At 45.8% G+C, this 25,619-nt stretch overlaps 2 protein-coding genes across 4 annotated transcripts in view; one reads left to right on the plus strand and one right to left on the minus strand.

Annotated features, from left to right (window-relative positions):
• Positions 1-559: 559 nt before the first annotated feature.
• The window catches only part of CEP63 (centrosomal protein 63), a 39,533-nt gene continuing 14,473 nt past the window's right edge, over positions 560-25,619 (minus strand). Inside the window, exons 3-19 of one of the 2 annotated variants that reach the window (XM_058811968.1) lie at positions 24,460-24,526; positions 24,255-24,335; positions 18,886-19,020; positions 17,149-17,329; positions 15,861-15,956; positions 13,613-13,735; positions 12,673-12,786; positions 10,863-10,910; positions 10,098-10,331; positions 9,759-9,904; positions 8,918-9,052; positions 8,040-8,154; positions 5,992-6,189; positions 5,722-5,808; positions 3,988-4,187; positions 3,175-3,463; positions 560-1,066 (exon numbers count right to left, since the gene is read on the minus strand). In XM_058811968.1, the coding sequence (XP_058667951.1) occupies positions 908-1,066; positions 3,175-3,463; positions 3,988-4,187; positions 5,722-5,808; positions 5,992-6,189; positions 8,040-8,154; positions 8,918-9,052; positions 9,759-9,904; positions 10,098-10,331; positions 10,863-10,910; positions 12,673-12,786; positions 13,613-13,735; positions 15,861-15,956; positions 17,149-17,329; positions 18,886-18,929 (2,169 nt within the window). In that variant the 5' untranslated portion in view covers positions 18,930-19,020; positions 24,255-24,335; positions 24,460-24,526 and the 3' untranslated portion in view covers positions 560-907. The remainder of the gene's footprint in view (positions 1,067-3,174; positions 3,464-3,987; positions 4,188-5,721; positions 5,809-5,991; positions 6,190-8,039; positions 8,155-8,917; positions 9,053-9,758; positions 9,905-10,097; positions 10,332-10,862; positions 10,911-12,672; positions 12,787-13,612; positions 13,736-15,860; positions 15,957-17,148; positions 17,330-18,885; positions 19,021-24,254; positions 24,336-24,459; positions 24,527-25,619) is intronic. The other variant, XM_058811969.1, reaches the window with a different exon arrangement.
• On the plus strand, positions 21,668-25,206 carry ANAPC13 (anaphase promoting complex subunit 13). 2 transcript variants are annotated; one of them, XM_058811971.1, is made up of 3 exons: positions 21,668-21,706; positions 22,520-22,649; positions 24,762-25,206. In XM_058811971.1, the coding sequence occupies exons 2-3, from the start codon at positions 22,551-22,553 to the stop codon at positions 24,885-24,887; spliced, it is 225 nt and encodes a 74-aa protein (XP_058667954.1). In that variant the 5' UTR covers positions 21,668-21,706; positions 22,520-22,550; the 3' UTR covers positions 24,888-25,206. The 2 variants fall into 2 exon arrangements, with proteins under 2 accessions (XP_058667954.1, XP_058667956.1); XM_058811973.1 differs by lacking the exon at positions 21,668-21,706 and adding an exon at positions 22,074-22,139.

Here is a 25,619-nt window from a genome sequence, read left to right on the forward strand (position 1 = left end):
CTGTTCACTCACTGACAACTTACTTCCCTTGAGGAAAGACTGAATATTTTCCCCAAAGGAGGTCACAGATGTATTTTGATGCAGCAGTTCCACTGGACTGTCCAGATTCAACCCAGGCTGGCACCAGCTCACATAGCAGCTGCAATGACATGTGGATGAACCTCACCTGCTTGTGGGTTCTCCTCCTGTCCAGTGTCATTTCTCATTCCTATTTCTCTTTTCCAAGAGCCACATCCAGAATTCAGCCACTCATTCCTCAGCTATTCTGCAGTACTTCGAGCACCCTGTACAGCAAGATAAAGACACCAGATGCTACACAAATTGGAAAGGGCAGAAGCTACACGAACCAGGAAATATTAAGAAATTCCACTAAGGGCAAATTAACTGGAAAAAATGCAGATAGCCTAAAGGAAAGAGGAATTTTATTCCCTGTTCTTTGAAGAACATAGCTATGCTGTGATGGAAAAGGTGTTGATCCAAGTTCCTGATGAGAAGGGAATATAAAGCACAAGAGTCACTTTGTGTATTTGTATAAACAGGAAAACAGGTGTTTGCCATTCTGATTTATTTCAATGCTTTTACACGTAGAAAATATACTTTAAATACATAAAAACTAGGAAATGTTTTGCTTTTAAAAAATACCATCAACTTTGTGAATGAGCACATAGCTGTGATGCAGGTCTCTGACCTATGGCAAGCTAACTCAAATGTTTGTGGTGTAACACCCCTCATCAGAGCAAGCATGGAGACAGGAGTTCCTTTTCCTCAACTCCCATCCTGCTGATTCAGCTCCAAGTGGGACACACGGCCTCTCACTCAAGCTCCAATCCCAGCTGGATACAGGCACCTTCCCATTCACAGTTTGGAAGCACATAAGGAAACCAGCATTCCAACTCCACAAGGAACATTATTCATGGTGTTCAAATCGTCTCACTATCTTTGCACTCTCTTTTTTCAGTTCCTCAATGTGAGCATTTAGGCACTCCAGGATGTGCTGGGATCTCACTTCTTCATCTTCCAGGTATCGTGCAGCAATGGATCCCACAGAAGCTGTAGGCAAGGGGCACTAAAGGGAAACAAAGGGATTATCAGGCATTCCTTCATTCCAAGTTTTGGCTAGAAACACCACTGATCTGCAAAGCACACCACTGAACATGCTCCTAGAGGCTCATTTCCATCTTAGTGGGCAGACTAAGCACTCAGATCTCCCATTTGTATCACAGGTCACGTCCCTCCCAACAGCCAGCAATGATTGCTGCACGAGGCCAACACTGCCAAAAAATCACTACTAAAAAATCAGAGCTAGAGAAGATCACTACAGAATATCAAGGAGTTTGCCCTGGGTGCTGGTGCAATATCATTCTGCTCCTTGTCTCCATAAAAATCCCAATGGGAGCCCCTCAGAGTTTGGGTCCAGGGAAGGGAAAGCACTGCCAGACAGACTGGGTTTTTTTACCACATATTCCCCACTGGGAATATCTCTGCTTTCTTTCATACACATCCTCTTCTTCCCCAAAGTAATAGGCTCCTGGTAAAATCCCACAGGCAAGTACAGGCCAAACTCCCATTGCAGCTCACAGAACAGCACTTCAGTCCAGCCAGCAATGGTCAACAAACTACTCCAGATTCTTTCCTTTACAGTCAACAACTATTCCTGCTCCTCACATCACTTACCCACAAGTTATTAACTTACAAAAACAACACTGTAAACCAGGCTTAATGTACAAGTTGACGAAGAGAAGCCTCATGCACAGGGGCTGGCACATGAACTATTAAGGTTACTAAGGGGCTGCTTTCCATTACAGACAAGTTGTCTCTGTCTTGGCAAGAGAAAAGAACTGGTTATTTCCAAATCCTGGAGTCTCGTGGTTTTCAGGTCTTGTCAACAGCCAGGAACAAAGGGAAACAGAAAAGGCTACAGACAACAGGCAAATCTCTCCCACCTCACTACTGCCTACTGATAAGAGTTCTGCTCTCTTAGTGCTAAAGGAATTGATTTAAAGACACTGGAGCCTAACCCAGTCAACACCAGGAAAAATATCTGCATTTCCTTAAAAATCATAATTCTACCTCTCAGAATAAAAAGCAGCCCATTCTCTTCTATTAAACATAAAGCCCTAGAGCTTCTCAGACCCCTGAAGTGGAACTTTTCACACTTTGGGTCCAATCTTGCAACCTGAAGAGTTTCCATTTACAATACTGCAGTTCCCTAAGTTCCCAACACTGTTTTCTGGGTATGTGCACAAGCTATTTTAGTCTTGAAAAATCAAGACCTGTTCTTGGTCATAAACTTCATCAAAGACCTGACAAGCCTCCACTTATCTGTGCATTAGCCTTTGAGCCTCTTCTCTGGACTACAAAAAGATTGCCAATAGTTTAATAGTTGTCACTGCTACCAAAGCAAAAACAGAGGAGAAACTGCTCTGAGCACTGCTAGGGCAACACATCTGGAGCAAGGACCAGTGCTCAGCATTCTCCCCTCCCTAAACATGACAGGAAGAAGTGATTCAGTGCAAATTTTCTATATCTTGGTCAAGTGCTTCAGCAACTGAGCTGAGGTAGGACAGAGAAAGTGCTAACACTGCTCCTGATGAAAAAAGTACCATCAGCAAGTGGGAAAAAGAGCAGGCTCCCCTTGTGCAGTGAAGCAGGGATTTCAGGCTTTGTCATCTGCAAGCATAAGCAGCTTTAAGTTCAGTGTGCTGACTGCTGCAGCCTGTTTGAAAAAGGGTAAAACTCACCCTGTGCTTTACAGATGTGCAGCAACCAGCCACCCAGAGCCTGTAAAATACTGACATACTCAGCACTCCAGATCCACTCTGAGCCTCTACTACAGGCCCAAGCCAAAAGCTCAAGCAGAGTTCTGAGGGGACAGGAGCAGATCCTGCTACACACTGAGGTACAGCACCATGAGCTCCTGGAATTAACTTAGCAAGCACACAAACACAAAGCTCTTCTCCAAGGGGTTCTGAAGAGCCTCTACATGGATGCTCCTGGCCAAGTCTTACCCATCCAGCAGTGGCTTTCCTTCCCTGTTTAACATTTGATTTACTTAGAGGATCACACACAATATGCAGTTAGGTCATGCATTCAAATGCCCATCCCCTTTGCCAGATAAGAACCCAGCTCTATTTTCAGCTGTTGAGCAGCAAGTAGCCCCTGTACACTGCTTACCAAAAACAGAGATTCTCTGTGATGATTTAAGGCAGGCTGCTTAGATGCTTCATCTGCAAGATCTTTGTTTTCATGCACCCTAAGAAGCACAGACTCCATTCCCAGCCAGGCACGTGGCTCCCTGCAGTTCTTGCTGCTGCTCTGGGAGGGTGGCTCACCCATCTCAGGGGTCACAGTTCCTGTTTCAGCAGCCCCAAACCTTTGGGAGTCCCTGTGATGATGCTGAGCAGTCCTGTCAGGCTGGAGATGTGTCCTCCCTGTGTGTTCATCCTGCTTGTGCTGTGTTTCCCTGGAAGGCAGGTTTGAGCACAGAACTGAGTTTGTCTCTTAGCAGCTGAACTCCAGCAAAAACTCACACAGAGGCAACAATTAACATAGATGTTACTAACAGCCCTGGCAATCCAGACTTGTTTCCATAGCACTTCCAGACACACATTCAGTCCCTGTGGAATTCTCTCTCTCTCTTCTGCTACTGTAGATACCAAAACCCACAGCCTGCACATCCTAGCACAGCAACAGAAAGGAACATAGCTGCCTGGGCCACATCTAATCCTGTCACCAAAAACAGCACAGACTGCTGCTCCAGAGAGAGGCAAAGGCAGACAAAAGACAAACACTGCTGGCTTTGCAGAACACAAACCAGCTGGGACTCAAAGCTACTGCACTGCTTAAGGCATAAAGGCAGACTCCCAACCAGTCCTTGTGTTCTCCCAGAAACACAGTGCACTGGAGAGACACCCAGCATGCCACTAAACCCCACACACCCCCTGCTCTCCCTCATCCTGAGGAAGCAGCATCCCTGGGGTCACTCACCTGTGCTGTACATCCCTGGGTTCTCTGCCTTGCCCCTGCTGAGCCCTGCCCTCAGGTTCACCTGGGCACACCTGTGCAGTGACCCCCAGTTTTGCCCTGGTCTCTGCCAGGTCCTTTCGCAGCTGCTGGTTCTCAGCTATCAATTTCTGGAGCTCAGCAGTGTAGTCCTCCCTGAGTGCTCTCAGGCTGCCATCAGCCCCCTAACAGACAGACAAGGGCAGAAGTCAGAAAATCTGGTTTGCAAGACACCACAGTCACATCCAGAGCAAAGGCCAGCAAGAGATTCCTTAAGGCATATCCCCTAACTTCATTTTGACTGGCAAAACCTTCAAGACTTTCCTAGGAGAAAATTAATTATAGATATGCCTTATTGGGCCTGCATCCAGACTCTCTGTGCTGATCTGCCTGGGATGGTCAGTGTCTCTCACCACTGGATACCTTTTAAAACAGGAAAACATGGACCTAGGATAGTTCAGATATACCTGCCTCTGACCTTTCTGAAACTCTGAACGACTTGCTTCTTCCCATCATCTTCTGTTTACTAGGCTAGGTGGGTATAATTTCCACTGCTTCTACCCCTGTGACATTCCCACTTGCTTTTTGCCAATTCTATTAAATTTAGACGCTTAATTAATTCTCATCAGCTCAGTATCTAAGGCCTTTCCAAATGTGCATTAGGACTGCCAGCCAAGATCCAGCTCCTGTGCCTTGGGGCTGTGGGGCTTTTTTTTAAGGAAGATTTCCTGCTTTTCACACTGCTGCCACATTTTTGGGAATTCACACAGGCAAAAGCCACCAGGCACTTTTCAAGCAGAAAGTAATGGGCCTTAGGTTATTTCAGTTTCAAACCAGCCCTCCAGAAAGCTGTGTTTTTAATCCATCTCACCAGCCACAAGCTTCTGTTCAGCACTTTCCCAGGAACTTGGCACATTTGACAATCACCCCAAACTAATACTAAAAGGTATTTGCGTCCCACACATCTAACACGATAAAAGCTCTGACATATTCTCATGAGGTTCTCAGCTGTCTGAATCCAGCCCTTGCCCCCTACAGGGAAGCAGCCATTCTGCTCAAGTTGAGACAGAACTTGCAAACCAGCCACTTCTTCCTTCACAAATGAGTCAACTAATTATTTCTGCCAAAGCTGCACCTCTGCCATTCAGGCTCCTCTTCTCCCCTCTGCCTCAGGAGCTTTGAAGGTTTTGTTCAGCTGCAGGAGCCCACCACAGGGCTCTTTCCAAGAACACTGCCCAACAGATACAGCCCATATTCCCAGTCTGCATCCTACTCATGGAAAGGAGCAGTGAAAGGCTCCCCTCTGCTGAAAGGCTCCTCACCAGGGGAGAACACCCTCTCACCCCAAGCATTTCAAGGACCAGAGCAGTTACAGCTCTCAGACAGGTCAAAAGGACATCACAGGGTGAGAGTCAAAGGTTTGAGGCAAGGTGGCTTAAAATGGAAGTGTAATGAAATGTACTAAAAAACATGGGCCAAAGCCCGTGGAGAAGACATGGAAATTATGGCTGCTTCTGCAGTTCTCCTTACCAGTCTCTGACTGAGCAGATGCTTGATATTTCTGCTCCTTATTTCCTCTCAAACTGCCTCTTTTGCTTGGGTTTAAAGTTCACTACGCTCTGTCCCCCATTGAGAGGCCTAGGCAAAGCCTCAGACTATTCCCAGGCAGGTACACAAGGCTAGCCCCTTTCCAGCTCCTGGTCCTCAATACCTTCATACCTTCAGCTTACCACACTCTGTTTTTTCCAGAATCTCTGAGAGATGACGGTTTTCCAGCCTCAAGGTTTCCAGCTGGACCAGAAGTACCTGAAGAGACAAAGGCAAACAACAAGCTCAGAAAAAGAACACAATGCAGGCCCACAACACCCTCAGCTTTTGTACAGAGGCTAAAGATAGAAAGAAACTACTAATGTAGCTAAAAACCAGGATGGTGTTCCAGGCCTTCAGAGCCCTTAAACAGACAGCATAAGAGTCTTGTGCCTTTTTTACCCTGTGCTCCACTGCTTTCCTCTCTGCCCTTTCAATCTCTGCTCTGAGCTGCTGCTCCAGGTCTGAGGTGGAGCCACTTGCTGATGCAATGGTGATGTCTCGCTGCTGCAGCTCCTGGGTCAGCCTGGAGATCTCCCTTTTCATCCTCTCCAGCTCACTGCTGTGCATTTGTTCAGCCTGAGAGAGCTGGTCTTTCAGCTGGAGGAAGAGATGCACACATCACCCATGAGCTTTTAAAACATGTTTCAGCTAAAAAAGCAAAAGTACTGCACATGGGAATGTGAAATCCCAGTCCTGGAAAACAAAAAAGCTCCATGTAACAAACCCTCTGCACGTGCTTGTCCTTCCTGATTGAGAGCCACCTCATCCTAATCCCTTCCCACACCACACACTGCCAACTGGAAAGAAGTTTCATGCCATGAGGTACTTGAGAAAACCCACAATTTATCAAACCAACAGCCTCTTCAGCTCATCATTCAACTTCTGTAGCCAAAGCCAGAGAGTCAAAGGTTCACCATGACTGGGGAAGCACACTAACTCTCGGAAAATATAACCCTGCAATTTGCCACTCTGCCTTCCTGAGGTATTTGAAGATACAATTTAAAGATGGTAACTTTAAATAGCTCAAGCTGTCTTTTTCTTCCAGGAATTAATTTGCCCTAAGTCTTTTGAATCAATATTAGAGTTGAATCAATGTTAGCTCATAGCAACTAAAGCTTCCCATGACAAGTTTCCACCAGCCAGCTATGCACAGGGTAAAAATACATCTCTTTGTTTTCATAACTCTGTGTGATGACCACTAGGCCCTGCATGATGAAAGAATTATCATTCCCTATTTACTTTCCACATGTCAGGCATGATTTTATTTTCAGTCCATTCAATCTCATTTATCTCTTTTCCAGTTTGCTAAGTCCTATTCCATTCAGCTGTTGCTTGTATAAAAACCACTCCATCCTTTATGGCCATCTTTTTCCATACCTTATCTTGGTTTATTCAATGCTTTTTGAGGTGGCAGACCTGCACCACATACAATATGCTGGTAGGCACACTTTATATTTATTCAGTGGCACGACAGACCAACAGCAGCATAATTCCTTCCCCAGGACTCCATTCCATTAGTCAGAAATATAAACCACCCAAACACACAGGATTTTTCTGAGAATTACAAGTATTTTAGAAAATTGAACCAGATGATCTCTGCCTACCCATGTAAATACTGTTCACATGGTGATTTATCTCTATGTCACCTCAATGCCTCCCAAGTATATAAAACAGAAACAGCCTTCATAAATCTCTCCCTCCTCCCCAGCAGCCTGTGGGAGATTCATTTACCGTGTGCCTGTTTAGATGTGTAACCAAGCACACATCTCTGGCAAGATCTGCACCTCTGTATGTTCAGAATAAAGGATGAAGGATTTCCACACAAGTGAGGTTTTTCACTCAGGTTCAATGAGGCTTCCACTCTACCAGGCTCCAGTGAAAGCTCTCACGAGCTGATGCAGACCATTATGAAGAGCCAAGCTAGTGGAAGGCTTGCCCCCCTTGGGTGCTCAGAGCTCTGGGGTGAGCCCCTCGTGGCAGGTGAGCTGCTCCATTCCTCCCAGCCCCTGCCCACATTTCCAGATATCCAGCCTGAAACACATAAAGGAACCAGGACACATTTGAAGTCCTGCCTCAAGTGTGACAGGACATATTACAGCAAACTCACTCCTTCTCTGCTCTTCACCCTGTTGGGCGCCTGTATTAGGCTTAAACTCATGATTCCAGACCTTAATAATTTTGCCTATTTGCCCCTTCAGCAGTAATTCAAGTATCTCCACAGTGTACAGGTGTACTGGGGGAGGCCCAGGAGATGCTCACAGAGCCAGCTTCAGACACCTGCAGACAGGTGTCCTCTCAACCCTTCCTCTGCCAGGAGTGCTCCTTACCTGCAGCAGATCCCTGCCTGCCAGCAGCCCTGCCCTGGTGCCACTGCTGAGGCACTGGCACACAGGGATCAGCTCACCCCACCAGTGCCATCCCACTCCCCACGAACAAAGCCAAGTCACCTTTTTAATCTCTGCCCTTGACTCAGTCTGGTCTTCTTCCAGGGACTGCAGCTCTTTGATATTCTCCCCCAGCTCCTCGCTCAGCTGCACACACCTGGCATTTGAAGACACCAGGCTGGGTGCCAAATGCAAAAGTATAGATTAGAATAACCCAAGGAGGAGGAAATGGTCAGAGAAACTTTGATCTTCCAGGCAGTCCTTTATGTCCATTACAACAGAAACTAAACTCAGCCTACAAGTTCCTTACCAATCCCCTGGGTTTGTTTTCCAAAATCATTGCACAAGAGATCAGGAAGTTCATCTAACAGATAACAGCTGTTTCTTACTTGTTTATTTACAAACTAAGATTACAAAATTTATGTGTAAACACAAGTCTGAAAACCACAGACTTGGAGAGGAATCATAGAATCACAAAATGCTTTGGCTTGGGAGGGACCCTAAGCTCAACTCATTCCACCTCCTGCCATGGGCAGGGACGCCTTCAACTAGACCATCCAGCCTGGTCTTGAACACCTCTAGAGACAGGGAGTCCCCAGTCTCTCTGGCCAGATTTGTTTATAACCCTCACTTCACAGGAAGGTCAAAATCTGTTTCTTACCAGCTGCCAAACAAAGACTCCTTAGCCTATTGTGAGTGAAGGTGCTCAGCCTAAGCAAGCTGGAGCCCTGAGAACACCCACCATGTGCAGAGAAAGGCAGCCAACCAATTAGCAAAGCAGTCACTATTACCCTGCAAAATGAATAGCACTTGGTTTCTTTGGCCCTTTGATATTTAAAACAAGCCTATAAAAATCACTGGCTAACTTGATGAACACAATTAGGTGCTGTGTTATTTTCCAGGACTACTTGCCCTTGCAGAGGGAGCAAGCAGAGGGTTACCTGTTCTCAAGACGAGACACCTCTGACTGCAAGTCCTGTTCCTTCTTCTGGGCAACATCCAGCTGCAGCAGCACCTGCTCCAGCTCCAGCCCTGCAGAGGACAATGGCTTCCCTTGCAAGCGCTCCTCCAAGGCCCTGCACAGAAACAGCAGCTTTAATCCAGCACAGAAACATGTCTGAGTTCACTGGTACAGGGAACATAACTGCTGTTTTCCTGGAGTTCTCTGAAAAATACACAGCACCTAAAAGCAGGTGACCACTGTGTGCAGTGTGAGTAAGCAAACACAGCAGCTGGATGACAGCCCCTGCTTGAGTTAAGGCTGACTGAAAAAGACTACATTTTATATTGATGTTGGCCTCCCTGGTAGGTGACCAACATCCAAACCTCCTGACACACCGGAACCCAACAGCCTCTGCACATTGCCAGGGCAGAAGGTCAACATGATTTTGTCACAGATGTAGTTACCTCACCAAGCTCCAACCAGTGAGAACTTTCACCTAGGTTAATAAGCATGTTATCAAACCCTGAAAGGCCTCCAGCACTTGGCTGAAAATGCCTGGGAGAGACACCCTCAAAAACCCTGCACTGCCTCCAGAAACCCAGCTGAGGAAAGTGGACTCCCTCCACGCTCTTCACTGATTATCTGCTAATTCCCAAAGCAATGCAAATTGAAAAATGCTGCAAGGCAGCACAGTGCTTGTGATAAACTGCAGTGCACTATGTTAAATACAACCAATACAGATCCAGCTGCATGAAAATGCTGCTACTGTCTTCAGTGAGAGAACCTGGAACATGGATCTGGATTGAAGAGACAAAGTACCAGCAAGGCACAGATGCTACCTGATGAGGAGTTCTTTTGTGTGAAGAGTTTCAGTCATCCTGTCCAGCTGTTTCTGTAACTGTTCCTGGTGCAGTTTCGAGCTGTTAATGAAATCTTCTTGAGACTGCAAGGTGGCTTTCAGTTCCATCTTCTCATCCTGCAGCACCTGCACAGGAGGCAGAAGGAATGACTGCTGCAAGATGGACCAAACCAGGTAGTTGCAATGTGACGAGAGGTAGATCGGATATTTTAGGACCCTTTGAAATACTGCAGAGCAGCACATGCCTACAAAGCCAATTTTGATGCCAACCAGGAACCCACCACTTCAGACCCCATTTCTCAAGAGCTTCTCCACTGACCTCTAACATTGTCTTGGACTCCCTTAATTCCTCTTCAACTCTGTGCTGATCTTCCAGAATGATGCGGTTGTCCTCACTGAGGCCATCCACCCTCATGCTGAGCCTCTCCACCTCGCGCTCGTTGGCACTGATGGTGTCCCTGGCCCTCTCCAGCCGGCTGCTCAAGTGCTGGATTTCTGAGCGGCTCGCCAGCTCCACCGAGTCCAACATCTGCTTCCGACTGGCCAGCTGTGTCTGCAACAGCAAGCACCTGCCAGAGCTAAACTGCAAAACACCAAAACTCTACCAAAGCTAAGTCAACACAGCTACTGATTTCTTGTGTAATGAGCCACATTCTCATTCTCAACGATACCTCCCAGGGAATTAGGGAGAGTATTGTTCCAGGGTTACACGATGGATAAAACTTCCCAAGGCAAACAGAAGAAGTAAAAAATAAAATGAAAAAAGAGAGACATTTGGTTCCAAAAGCAGTTCAGAGAGAATCTGGAAAATGAGAATCTGAAATCACTCCAGCTGCCCAAGTATGATTTGTCTAAGCACAAAGCCTCCTGCTATTTTTTGCTCATGAGCTCAAGGCTAGACCAGGACTAATGGCTGCAGGTAAGAAAGTTTGTAAACCAAACAGGGCAGAGATTACCCAACCATTAATTCCACACCAGGACAGAAAGCAGCTCAGGGTGCACAATTGCAAAGCCACAACCACCAAATAGCCCCAAAACAAATCAGTTGTAACAGCCAATTTGCTTTGCTCTCTGCAGTAAATACCTGGTTCCAGCAGCTTGGGGGAGTGCTCATTTTGAATTTTTCAGTGTTCTAATGGCAGACAAAAAAGTTACAAGGAATGTATGAGTAGCAGACAATATCTGCTCTATAATTTATAGGCACAGTACTTTATTTCATAGCATTTCTTTCCACACAGCTAGCTGGTGAAATTTAACAAGCCAGCTCTCACATAAACTTCTAGGAACATTCACTTCATGTAGTCCCTTATTGTACAAAATCTTTGAATTTTTAAAGGTTCAAACAAAATATTTGAGCAGTCCTATCCTCCCAGTTTCAAAGAGTAGCAATGCCTGCCAGCTTCAGAAACATCATATGCCTTGATTTACACAAACTGTAAGAACTGCTCATTTGCATGGCTATGGTATAGCCTTATTATTATTATTAAAACAGTCATGACAGAAAAGGTAATCAAGAGGGCCAAGAGTTTAAAGCAGAGCCTTTCTTCACCCAAGAAGCCAGAGTATCAGACTGCCTGAACATTTATTTCTGCATTAAGAAAACATTTAAGCTGTCTCTTATTTCCAGCCACACAATACCCAGGCCAGCAGAGAATTCCAGGTTTGAGGAAAAGCTGACTTTAAAAGCTGCAGGTGTTCCAGAAGGTGGTCTGTACTGGGGAAAATTCCAGGCTTCCCTAAGCTGCTCTGGAAGAGCTGAGGGGAAGCCAGATGAAAGGAGAGAGAGGGGAAGTACTCCATGGTCATGGATCTCAGCTTGATCTTGTGCTAGAAAGACAACTAAGCACATAAAATGCACAAAAACATCCAAGGCAAAAAATTTAGCACTTCCAGGCTGGGCTTTTCAAAGCAATTGAGGATTCAGGCAGTCTTTTCACATTATCTGTGCACCTAAGGCACCTATGCAGCTCTGGGAAAACCTCCCCAGCCTCCTGGTTTTCTGCTGCACAGTAAGACAAGTTCCTCTGTGCCCCAGTGTCCCAGCCTGAGCTCCAAGGACACATCTGTTCCCAAACAACTGAGCTATCAATGACACACAGACAGCAGAGCAGCAAGACCTTCTGCTCAAGGACTCTCTCTGCATTTGTAGATCTCCTGGTGTCAGCCTCTCACAAAGCCCCTGTCAGAGCCAGCTTCAATCCTGTCATCACAGTCTCCCTCCTTGCAGGAGCTTCCACTCAAGAGCAACTCAGGAGCCCATTAAGGCAAAGTCCCCAGCAAGAGCTTCTTATTAGTGTCTGCTGTGATTGTGTCTGTGTGACTTCACAGCTGTGCTCTAGGTCAATTCATCTTGCTCTGCTGCAGCACCACTAATTCACTGAGCCATCAGCTTTGCAGAACAGCAGCCCCACTACTTCTTGCCTTTGAGAGACCTAAAAAAAGGGGTGGGGGGCTGAAAACTGCTGTTGCTTCAGTATTTTATGGAAGTCTCTGCTGTAGGGGAAGACTGTGTTCCAACAGTACCCTCTGAGCTGGATCCACAAGGTAAGTATCTATCTGCTGGCAAGTACACAGCTTTCAAGAAGACAACATGATGTAACATATTTTAAAGTGTCATATGCTGTGGTCTCTGCCTCTCAAGGAAATCTGCATCCTACTCTCTTCTCTGCTAACTAGAGTGATGGCAGGGAGAGCTGCACAAGGTTTATCTAATCTCTGATGACAGACTCCAGATCTTTTTTCCATACAGCACTCGTACAAGCAAACCTTATTCCGCCAGAACATTAAAAGTCACTTCAATGGCACTCTGAACTGGATGGGAGCCTAGAGATTTCATTAGCCTCTCCCTCCCTGCCACAAACAAAGCAGAAACTTCCAGCACATGTTAATTGTACCTGCATGAGCTCGGAGTGCTCTGCCAGAGCCTTGCGCTGCGCCTCCAGCGATGCCACCTGCTGCTGGTACTGCAGGCGCTGCTTCTCCCAGTCAAGTGATTTCTGACGGAACTCCTGCAAGGACAGCAGGGGTGGCTTGGAGCAGTACATCCCCCTCCAGTTCACATCCATGTTTGCCTTCTCTCCCCACCATATCCTCACACCCTTCCCCAGCAGGGAAACCATTAGCCACTCACCTGATGCAGCAGCTCAGCAGTGCAGAGCCCTCACACACCGGGCTCGCTGCACTCCCTCCCCACCCGAGGTAAAGCTCACAAATGTTAAGTGCCAAAACATTCATGGCTGATTTCATGGCTTTGCTGTCAGGGATTTAACAATTCAGACTGGCTTTAGCTTCCAAAACATGCTGCTATTGAAATCACCAAGATGACAAGAATTAAATACAGAATTTGACTGCTAATCTCTGCTCCAGAAATTGGGCACTACATCAGTCAGATGTGTGTTGTTACCACATCTCTCAGGAGGAGAAAACTGAGTGGGGTTGAGCTCAGCAGAGCAGAAAGATTAGAAGGTGAGACAGGGTTGAGAAGAAGTTTGACATGTAGCTCCCTCCTCCTCAAAGAAGTGAGAATACAACCTCCCCACACTGGGATTCATTCCATTCACATAATTAGTCACTCTTCCGGTACCTCCTTCTTTTTATTTAGTCTAAGGGTAAGAACAGCATTAAGGTTTATGCAGTGCAGTCAGAGGCCCCAGCACATGAAACTGCCTTTATCACACATGCAGTTGAGAAGAGCTGCACCTGGAGAGTGGATGGGCAGTGCTCCTTAAGCAGGAGTCACTGTGCACTTCCTAGTGGACAGTTCAGTCACCAGTGAAGCCCAGTAAGGCAGTTAATACTTATCAGCTGGTCAGCACTTGCTTTTTCACCACATACCTCCAGCTTCCTGGTCAGTCGGCTCAATTCAAATTTGTCCTCCTCTTGTCCTTTGTTAGCTTCTCCTCTGCTCCTTGTTTTTTTCTTCTGCAGCTTCTCATAGCTCCTCCTCAGCCGGGACAACTGCAGGATACAGTGAAAGAGAGAGCTTTGCTCAAGGCCCCAAGGCAAGAATTAAACAGCCCTTTGAAAGTGGTTCACACAAACAATGCCCTCATCAAGGCCACACAGCTCCCAAGTGAAGGCTTCTATTTGGATAATGAGTCTTTTATTCCAACAGCACAGCAAAACACACGAGTTGTATGAGAGTAGCAAGATGCCACTGAAGTCATGACATCAGCAGCTTTAACAAAAGCTCTAACCATAATTAAAGCATGACTGAAATATTGATCAGATGGAGGTTCACAGGCAGCTGTCAATGCAGCAAGAACTCAGCATCCCCCTCTCTACAGGTGGTTCCCAGCCCCAGGAAGAGCCAGCAGCACCTGTGGCTGATCTGCTCACCCACAAGAGCACACCCCCCACACCACACACGGATAAATCTTGTGTGATCAAAACACATTTGTGCAGCTCAGGTGGGAACTGGAACTCTCCTGCTTAGGAAGGTTTGAGAATTGCCATTACCCATAATATCAACACCACTTCATCTGTCATTTTCTGCTTAGATACACTGTGTATTTTACAATGAGTGGAGAATGCCAACAGAAAATATCACTCCTACGCCTGCTGCTAGGATGCTGAAGTTGTATCAGAAGCAGGAATGAGGAAAAAACTCTTGACATTTAAATGACCCTCCGTGCAAATAATCACTTGCAACTTGCAGAGAATTTTTCATATGATGAGCTCCCCCCTACTTAACTATTAAATAAAAGGCTTCCAAATAGCCACATGAATTTGAAAAGCCATTACTGCTGTTTTACTGATTGACAAAGCTAAGCCCATGGATGAACAAAAGGACCATGAGAAGAAAAAATATCTGATTCAAGACCTGATGCATTCAGTAGTTTGGTGTGTTCAGTGGGAACAGACAGATGTTCAGGCTTAGAGTTAATACCAACATATTTTGCCAAACATATCAGGAGATAAGAGGTTTATTCTTTCCACAGTCTCAGTAAGTTAGACACTGTACCTGTAATTGCACTGGAAATGGTGGTAAACAGAGACAGAAATAATTTCCCCAAACAGCACTAAGAACAGAAGACTGAGGAATATTGGAGCTCAATGTCATCAGCATTAATACTGTGTAGGTAAAATACCCACAAAATGCAATTTAGGCCAAAACACACAGGCTGTATTTCAGCCACAGCAATTTAGGCTGATCTGCCAATGTACCTCAGCTTTGCTCTGAGCTTATCCACAATTCCAGTGAGAACAGCCAGCGAATGAAGCCTGTTAGTCATATGGAATAGTGAGGTGTTTTTAAATGAGAAAAGATGCCTTCTGTCATCAGAGCAGAGACTACCAAATTAATTTCACTTATGGCTTACAGTGAGCAGGAGCTAGGCCCAGCCCTCCAGAGAAAACAGGTCAGTGCTCTATGAGCTGCTCATGCCAGTTCACTCCCTGCTACTGGCAAGTGCAGACAGGCAAGGAGTTCAGGCATAAATCTGGAATGCTGTTGTACCACCTGCAGGACAGGTATCACCTTGCACTGAGCAAGAGGCTTTGAGATGGAAGCTCTGATATTACTGTCAAACAGCATTTTCTACATACACTTGGTTTTTATAAAAGGTATTAAGACTAATATTCCTTGAGAGTACAAAATCCCTGCTTAAGTCATCAGTGTTAACAAAGGCAAAAAGATGAGACCACACACCACCGTTATTTCCTGATCTCACACAAGCCAGGCCGGTTACATCTCCACCCTTTTTGAATTTCAGAAATGCTGAAAGAGCAAACTGCTGCTGCCTGTACCTCTGACAGCTCCAGAACCAGCACTGTGGTGACTGGGATGGGCAAACACAGGACATTCTTGCAGTGAACTTCTGCAGATGTCCAACATATAAAAACATTTCTACTCCAACAGTTCTCTGTCTGTCACCAAGTTCCTCCAAATCCCAAAAAACAGGCCAATTGAGCCATACAAATGTCACTTTATCTATGCTCAATGCTCTTTTTGCTAAGCACACAAACACTAACAGAGTGAGCAGTTTTAAAACTAAAGCATTGAAACAAAAACAATGACACAAAGTAATTGATCCATCATCAACTGGGAACTAGAAACCAAACTTCTCTTTTTGCAACTCACCTCTTCCTGGAACTTCTTCAGCTGTTGTTCATACTCTCTAACCATGTCCTGCTTGGATTTTTCCACGTCCTCAACCTGGCGACGCAGCATGCCAACCTGAACAAAGGGATAAAAAGCAAATAAACACAACAGAAGTAGGCTTTATTGCCAGTAGATACATGGATAGTTCAGTGGGACCCATCATTATGAAATAGATGAAAGCTGTGCCTAAATCTTTGGCAGGCTGGGGCCACAACTGTTTCTGTTGTGGTCTCTTGTTTTGAGCCAGTTCCTGGATTTCACTCCTGGGGACAAAGCTGACGTATTTGGCTTGTGCCTACTTCTATCCAGTATTTTCATGAACTCATCACAAATATGCATTATGATTTCAAGCTATCTACCAAGAGAAAATTTGGCCATGTCATTATATTACTATGCTCAGAGAAAGGAGAGAATCCTAATAGCAAGAAGAAAGTAAGAAAAGGGTTTTGAAGCTCATAGAAAAGACTCCCCTGACATTGATTCAGCTGCTCCTGAGACTCATTTTTCTCCCTTTTTTTTCTCCCAACCACAACCTGAGTGGTCACAAGCCAACAAATTAAAATTAAAAGAAAACCCACAGAAAATTCATATGACTAAACCAAAAGCATGAATATACTCCAGCAGTGATTTCAAACATACTTTACAGTTCAGTTTGAAATCCATGTTTGCTTTTGGTGGTAAGAGACATTTCAAGTGTCTTGAGAAAACAAAATTGATAATAACAACAATAACCTACATGATAAAAATCATCATTCTTGCAAATTAAATCCTGTGGCTCAACTGCACCTTATGGTCCACATCCTGCACAAAAACTTCACTTACTAATAATTTTCCACCAATACAGATTTTTTTTTTTTGCACTTCCCTCAGGCTTTCATTTAAAGATCACAAAACCAGAGCTCTGTAAAAAAGCCCATGGAGAGTTTCCCAGCAATATCTTGGTGTAGTTCATAGTAGGAAATGGTTTTCTTGGTGTAGTTTATATAGTAGGAAATGGGTTTTGTCTACCAATGACTGCAGGTTGCTGGGCTGTCCATTACAGCTGTAGCCAGAACCAGTGCCCCTGGGCTCTCTCTAATAACTCTAACAGTTCAATATGTGGACTTCCACCAACCCTAGGGGAGTGGATCACTTGCCTTGGATTGAGTTATGAACTAGACACCTTGTTCCAACAGGTCCTTTAAAAATTCTATTCCTGATTTCCTGATTCTAACAGGTAAAACACACTGCTGACTCCAACAAAAAAATAGTAATGAAACCAAGGTACCTCCTTTTGTTTTTCCTGCAGAGCTGCCTTGGCAGAGGAAAGTTCCTGCTCTCGAGCACTGAGACAAGCTTCCAAAGCCTGTGTCTGCCCTTCCCATTCGCATTTCTTGTGAGCCACCATGATGTCGATCTGCTTCATCAGCTCCTGCAGCTCGGCCTCACAGGAGGTCAGGAACCCACCACTGGAGGGGAGAGAGCCTGGAGTTAAAGCAGGTCCCACCCAACACATCCAGTGTCCCAAACCAACAAAGGCAGCAGAACTGACTGGCACCAAGGCACCAACTGTGCACACACAGTGCTTTGAACTCTCTTCAAATGAGCTCACACAGAAAAGAATCACAGAATCATTAAGGTCAGAAAAGACCTTCAAGATCATCAAGTCCAACATTTTACCCAATAACATCCATTCTCACTAAACCACATCACTTCACACTTGGGCATTCAGCCTTTTGCCTTGGGTACTGGGCATGATGTAAGTAAACCAAAGCGTGTTTAATTCATATTTTGTATTGCCTTAACTGCTCTCCAGGCAGTGGCATTTTATAGCAGGTTTCAGTCACCAGAGGAATCTTACAGCCAAGCTATGAGCTCCCAAAAACAGAAGTTTATCACAAATGCAGACAAACCCTGTAGCAGAGGGGGCTGGATGACAACATGATAATGAAGAATCAAACCCTCACAATCCATTGGGGAGCACAAGCTCCCTAGCGATGCCCAGATTTCTAATTTGGTGCAGTAATTATTGAAGCCAATTCAAGTAACTCCTCTAAAACTTCCCAGCTGCCAAGACAGGGACAATATTAAGGTTTGCCAGACATAGCCCTAGAGGGCAGTGAACTCCATAATGATCTCTACCCCTTTAATTTGCCTGTCAAAGGGAAGAACTGAAAAGAAATGGAAATCAATAGGTTAAGGGATGGAAATTTCTCTGTTCCCCCGGGGCATATGCACACTTCATTACTTGGCACTTTTTCTATAGGAAAAGAAATACTTCTTAAAGGAGCCAAAATCAGTCACATTTGAAGTTCACCCTGTCCTGTGAGTTAACCAAAAATTAGCAGCTATTATGCAGAGCAGGAACATTTCCTTCACAGCATCTGCTAATATGTAGCAAATTCTAAACTCGATTTCTGCAACCAGCTCTCTACAGAAGATACAGTATCAAATAAATTTGTGTCACATTCTCAAGGATGACTAGGAAAATGGCACCAGTGACTTTTGCTTCACGGTTGTTTAACACATAAAGCATTTTGTTCTGTTATTGTCACTACAGTCTCTCTTGGGGATTGAAAAGTCTAGAGACTCTCACCTCAGACAGAGCATTATGGATTCACTCAGAGCTGAGTGGGACTCTGCAGTTTCAACACAAGCAGGAAATAATCAGATGTTTTCAGTGAAATCAGATAACAAAGTCACATCTCATTAACCTTGCAAGGCTGTTACAAAATAAATATTTATTCTCAACTCTATTTACTACTGCTCCTGATGTTGGACAGTAAGAACAGTTTATAATAACAACTGAGAAAAAAGAGGCTGAGGTTTCAGGAAGATGTACAACTAAATTCTGACAATTAAGACTATAAGCAGGGATTAGTGCAGAGCCAGCTCCCCCAGTGACTTCACTTCTGCAGCAGCTGAAGACCACTGCACACTTACACCAGAGGATTTATTCTGAGTAAAAGGCAAGGTTAATACCTAAATAATTTGGAATGACTGCTGTGTACAGTCGCATACATACCTTCCCCGCCCACCTCTTTGCATTCCTTCCAGCAAAGCCTCCATCACTGAATCCTGGTGGCTTCAGTACTAGGGAAGTACAGGAAAGCAGTGGTCACCCATGGCAATGCTCAAACCAGGCTGCTTCTCCATCCAGCTGCAGGAAAAGTGGAAGCACACAAAGCAGAGAAGTCAAAAAACATACAAGGAGCATGTAATTATAGGTGAGGAAAACAATGGCACCTTCATGAACTTACAGCCAAATAGAGGAAAACAGATTTTTCTACCAAAAAAGTATAGTCAATGCTATCATCCAGCACTACCAAATTGCAGTGATATAACTTGTGATATAATAAATTCAGAGAGGAGCAATGAGAATCTGCACTCGTGTGAACTCAACACAGAGGAACTGGTGGATCTCCTGGGAGCACCAGCCTGTGGAGAACAGGAACATTCAGGCTCCAAAGGGGCCAGACTGAGATCCACCTCTTGGAAAACACCAGAGAGCAGCAGTAAGAATTCATCCATAAATTACATATTTTCCAGGCCTCTGTTATAGACTAAGTTAAAGAGACCATGCCAGGTTACCACCAGCCTAAGAACACACTGGTTGTTCATACGGTTGTGTTAAGAAAACACAAACTCCTTAAAATTTCCTCTTAAATTATGCCTTAAATTATGAAAATAAGTTGGACAGCTTTACAGTAGCAGTACATTGCTTCAGTTATAAATTATACCATTTAAGTAACAAACACATGCATACTCAAATAAATTTCACATCTTGGTGAAAGTGAGATGGGTTTACATTAAAATCAAAAATGGGGAATTAGAAGTTGCCATGAAGCAGGAATTTACTTCAATGCCTCCTTCATGAAACTGCATCTAACACAAAAATGTTTAAACTTGTCCAGAGCTATTAACACAAACTTCTGTTTCCAAAATCTACACACTTTCCAAGTACTGAAGATGGATCCTTCCACCATCTTTCCTCTAAGATTAATATGGCATTATTAAGCAATCAGCAAAAGGGGAGCAGGTCACAGCAAGGGTGACTTTCACAAATGCAGGGTCAGCTTTGCTCTCCTTCCCAAAGAATCTTCTATCGTGCTCCTACAGCACTTTAAAACACAATGTAGGGATTAAAAGCTGTCCTTGGGAGCTGTGTTTTAAACCACAAGCATATAAAAAATGCACAGAAGAAAATCCTATCCCTATTCTGACAGTGTTTTGTCTGTCTTTAGTCCTGTTTGTGCTTAGCAAAACTCAATCAGTATGCAGAACAACCTCGTGGTTCTGCTGAGGGCAGGGTGCTGAGAAGAGCAGATGAGCAGATCCCCTGAGCTGCTGACAGCATTCCAAGAGCTCTCCAGGTGGCAACAGCAGACATTAGACAGTAGCAGCTCTCCTCTTTCATTCTAATCACACCTACACAGAATCAATTTTCACTGGGCAGAGAGATGAGGAGACAACAGCATAGAATTCCAGAACAGTTTGGGCTGGAAGGGACCTTAAAGCTATGTCATGCCAAACCCCTGCCATGGGCAGGGGCACCTTTCACTAGCCCAGATTGCTCCAAGCCCTGTCCCACCTGGCCTTGGACACTTCCATGGAAGGGGCAGCTCTGTGCCCCTGCCTTACCACCCTCACAGCCTGCCAGCTTTGCTAACTTTGCTGGAATACCCAGATTTTGGGGAAAAGCCTTAAATTCAGACACCTCTAGCCAGTTTTATGCTACGTAAGGTTTGCTGACTTAGTATTAAATTTTGGCCTCTCCTGTTTGCAAGTTGCAATGTGCAAGTTACAGGCACGTGAGTAAAGACCCACAAGATGAAACAATCTCCTTCATTAACTAGAGCTGAAGCAAGAAGAGCTAGCTGGTCACTTCTGAAAGTGAAAAAAATTGAAGTATTTGCAAAAAAAAAAAAAAAGCCCAAAACAAGACAACACATTTAAAAATAAACAAGGTTTAACATCCCAGCTCAAGGCAGAATTGTAGCAGAGTTAAGTGGAGAGAACTTTACAATACGCAGGAGGACTTAAGAATAGTGCCCATGAGACACGACTGGGATTAGCTCGTATTCAAAAACACAGAAAGATGCCATCTCCAAGCGCTGCTGGAAGCATGCTTCCAATGAACACAACAGGAGCAGGAACCTCCCACAGGCAATACCACAGGCGAGCTCCACTTGCCAGCGGCAGGAATGGCACCTGCGGCAGGAGCCCGGAGCGAACCGCCCCTCGCAGGGCAAGAATCCCAGAGTCACTGAGCTTGGATAAGTGCTCTGAGACCATCAGGTCCAATCTGTGACCGATCCCCACTTTGTCACCCAGCCCAGCGCAATGAGTGCCGCGTCCAATACCAGATCACCCCTTCTGTGAAGGAATTCCTCCTGATGTCCGACCCAAGCCTGCCCTGTGCAGCTTACGTCTGTGAAGGGGCCGGGGTCAGCGTGCCCGGGCAGTGCTCCCCGCCCCAGCCCCCGGAGCTGCCTCCGGCAGGCGTTCCCCACTCCCGCCGCGCCGAGCCGCTCCCGGCCGAGCCCTTACAGCGCCCGCCCCGCACCTGCCCGGGGCCCTTCCAGCGCCGCCCCCGAGAGCAGCCCCGAGGCCCCGGGCCGAGCTCCGCTCCGGGCTGCCTGACACCCCAGCTACGGCTGGCTGGCCGACCGCCCTCCTCCCTTCCTTGCTTGTTTCCTTCCTTCCTGCTTGACCTCCTTGCTTCCTTCCCTTCCTCCTTCCCGCCTTTCCCACCCAGGCAGCGGGCACGGCCCGGCCCCGCGGCGGCAGCGTTGAGCATGCGCTGGGGCAGCGCCTGCGCAGCGCCGGCCCCGGAGATGGGCATGGTAGGGCGGGCAGGGGAGCGCGGGGACACCGGGGGGACACGGGCGGGCACGGAGCCGCGGTGGCCGGGAGAGGCAGGGATCGCAGCGCGCCGCGGCTGGGATGCGCTCAGCCCCGTACCCATCGCCGCCCCCATCGCGGCTCCGGCAGCCGGCGAGTGCCAGGCCTGGCGAGTGTCAGTTCTCCCATCACGCCCGCCAGGATCGAGCCGCCTGCTGCTGCTGCCCCGCAGGATCACACCGGGGCGAGGGCCTGGGGTGGCCCTTCCAGGAGGGCGGAGTACAATGAAACACTTTGGAGTAATTGTAGGAGCTGGGGGTGAAAGATAGGTCTCGTTTTGCTTCTGTTTCACCGGTTTCCCGGACTTCAGGTTGAGGCAGAATTCTGGGTACCTTCAAGTCCTTTGTTGAGACTCTCCCAGACGTGAAGGAGTCGGTAAGGCACGGCACTGGTCACGGGCTGTAAGCCAGCAGTCAGCAAAGGGTCCTGAGCAGTTCTAGGTGCTCAGATTCACTCAAATTAGACGTCTAAAAGTCAGTCAAGTAGATATAAACACGTGTAAATATAATCAATAATAACCACACGGTTTTATAAATTCATCTCTGATGCATATCAATCTGCAATTCACTCTGATAGAGTTCTTTTCAGATGAAGTTGTTCTCTGTGGTTATAACCCCTTTTTGAGTGGATTAGGGAAATCAAAGTATTCCTTTTAAGTTTAAACTTCATATGGATTGCATCAAAACTTAGCATAGTCCAGACTGCAGCTCCTTGGCTGGGGATATTGTTAAAACAGCATCTGCTTTGTGTCACAGATTTAGCTGCTCTCCCCCCCATGCTGTGACGATGGACAGCGAGGTGCAGAGGGATGGCAGGATCCTGGATCTGATCGATGATGCGTGGAGGGAAGATAAATTGCCCTACGAGGACGTGGCCATCCCTCTGGTAGGTGAATTGCTACTTATCAATCTGAGTTAAGGCTGCTGCTTTCATCACAGTCCCTTCCAAGAAAAGGCACACAGTGTTGCTCGTGGTGCAGCTAATCTGTACAAAAGGCTCCTGGGTCTGATTCCTTCCTTGCCCTTTATGCCAGTCATTCCTGAGTGCATGAGGACATGGATGCTTCTGTCCCTTGTCCCCTGAGCAGTTGCTGAATCTTCTCAGAACTGTAGTGCCCTTCCCATTGCACTGTCCTGGGTTTAGCATCAGGGAGAACTAGAATCATCCTTTCTCTCTGCATCCCTTTTTTGTTCTTGGTGTTTGAGGTACTTTCCTGGTTGGTTTGGAGAGCAGAGGATCAGTCTCACATTGACAGTTCCAGTCTTGGTTATACTTTATTTCCACTTCCTGCAATGCCATTAAAAGAAGCTGAGACATTTTCATACATGTTTCAAAGCAGTCTTTCCTGATACAGTGTTGCTGTTGGCAGTTCCAGGACAGCAGTGAAGGACTGGCAGGTGCAGCAGGACTCTTTCCTGCAATGCTGTGCCCAAGGCATTGCACCTCTCTTTTCATCCAGCTACAAGGCTGGAGAGGAGCAGCAGGGGAAAAGCTACTGCTGATCCTACAGAGCCCAGAGCTGAAGCTGCAGATCTCCCACAATGACACTTTCCTTGGCTATTTTGAAATTTCCAGGGAAGTTAGACATAGCTGAGCACTTTCTCTTCCCTTTTTCTCTCTGGTACACAAGCTTTGCCCCAGCTAGCACAGATAAAGGAGCCATGGAGATTGTGGGGTGCTGGTTTCTTTCAGCAGAGAGATATTTCCAAATTTGTGACATGGTTCAAGCTTTAGCCCTGCCACCACTGGCTTTTCAGAGAGAGCAAGGAGCAGCTGCCCAACTCAAAATCCATATGTCCAGCACACATTTTCCTGCCAAGATTTGGGCTTGAGGGAAGCATCTTGCAGAAGCATAATTCTCAGCTAAAACAGCTCAAATCCTCCTTTGCTTGGGATAACCTTTATTAGGCAAGCTGAGTATCATAAACAGGTTCCTTGTTGACAATTACCTTACCTCAAACATTACTGTTTGTTCCCTTAGAGCCATCTTGTGATGGCTTACAGTCACATACAGACAACAGCCTCAGAAAAGCAAGCCTCACCAACTACCCATAGAAAGAAAGGCCTGGCTGTGGATATAAAGATCCCCAGAGATGGGATTGGTTCTGATCACATAGGAAAACCAGCATGGATTCACAGGGGACTTACTCAAGGACATTGCAAAGGAGCAACCAGAATAGCTGTGAAAGTGGTATTTGAGCTTGTCCTGAGAGTCTGCTCCAGTGCTCACTCAAGACATTTCTGGGAACTCAAATGGGTTTGAATCATTCATTGTTTTCAAAGCTGAAACATTTTATTTAGCTCATGCTGGCATTTCCAGAGATCTAGAACTCTGAATTCCTGCCCAAATGGTATCTGGTAGAATAGCACACACTCAGTGTGACTACACCAATACAGCAAGACAGAGAACAAATAATAAAAGGAAGGAAAATGAAATCTCAGTTAAACTTTCCTTCCCCTTACTGTGCTGTGAGCAGCTCTGTGGCACACCTGGCAGGAGATTCTGGCTTCTACTGTTGATCCAGCACAGATACACCTGAGTCCAGCATGCAGACAGGAAGGACTTCTCACCTGCCATAGGAAAGTAACATTTTACAGAGCCAGTTGTCTGCAGTATTTGTATTCTTGGCAACAGCAGAAGCAGCACATTGCAAACAAACAATGGAATAATTGCATTGTACTGTTATTTACTTACTTTGCATTTGTTGTATATTCTCCCTCACTGTGTGTGCAGTCTGAGTGTATAGCAAGGCTCCAGGGTCCTGGAAAACAATTTACCTTTCAGATTAAGCACCACATTCAAATGAAAAGAATACTGTTCATGATGGGGCTCAGCAATATTTTTAAGTGGATCAGTATGTATGATATTTATTGTTCAGATGCACCCTCTGGTCTCGTTTGTGGGGTTTTGTATCTTTCCATACAAATCATAACAACCTGCTGCTTGCAGGAAGGGTATTACATCTGGAATGCATTCTACCTGTGCTTTGTTCTCAGAATGAGCTCCCTGAACCAGAGCAAGACAACGGTGGCACCACTGAGTCTGTGAAAGAGCAAGAAATGAAGTGGACAGATTTGGCTCTCCAGTATCTCCATGAAAACGTTCCACCCACGGGAAATTAGTGAATCAGAGGGATTTCACACAGTGGATGCATAAATGCAACATAAAAATACTTTTTGACTGACCATTGCTGTCATAAGCTGCCCTAAGGAAGAAACAACATTCTGGAAACTTTCAGATTCCAACAGTGGTTCTGCTCACAATGAAGAGTTTAAAATGCTTCTTTCTTGAATGTGAAATAGCAGAGGCTCTGACATCTCAGAGCCAAGTGCAAAATGTTCCATGCTTATAAGATTATTTCATGTTTTCTGTTAACTTGTTCTTAAGTTGGTGCCAATTCCAATCTTAAATGTTTTCGACATATGATTAAAAAGTTTTTACTGTCTCAAATTGCAATTGATTTCAAAGCTCACAGTGGGATTATTGTCTAGAGTTCAGTGCACAAAACCCAAATAGCTGTGAGTTGCTGCCATCTTTAATAAGTGTGTGGCTGAGGCAGGATGTGTGGAGCAGATGTGAAAGGTTGGGCAGCAGAATCAAGAGCAGAGAGTAACCTGTAAGCACTTGAATTCCTGCTCTCAGGATCTGATGGTGGTGGTGGACAGCATTTCCAGTGCTGACAATCCTGGGAATGTTTGCCAATGTGTACAGTGAACAGACAGTCTAATCTATGCTGAAATGGTGGTTACTCAAAATCATGATGTTCCAAGGGATGGTTGAGAGTTCCAAGGAAGAACCTGCCTGTCCCACTGCAGGGCCTCTTGATGTGTGAGCCACTCGGATGAGCAACCTCA

Source organism: Ammospiza caudacuta, chromosome 11 (genome assembly GCF_027887145.1).
Source record: "Ammospiza caudacuta isolate bAmmCau1 chromosome 11, bAmmCau1.pri, whole genome shotgun sequence".
NCBI lineage: Eukaryota > Metazoa > Chordata > Aves > Passeriformes > Passerellidae > Ammospiza > Ammospiza caudacuta.

What these genes read in the sequence shown, in the direction of transcription:
- ANAPC13 (XM_058811971.1), top strand. Translation starts at nt 22,551, where the DNA reads ATGGACAGCGAGGTGCAGAGGGATGGCAGGATCCTGGATCTGATCGAT. An exon ending in AGGACGTGGCCATCCCTCTG is followed by an intron (nt 22,650 to 24,761) that starts GTAGGTGAATTG and finishes CTTTGTTCTCAG; the next exon opens with AATGAGCTCCCTGAACCAGA.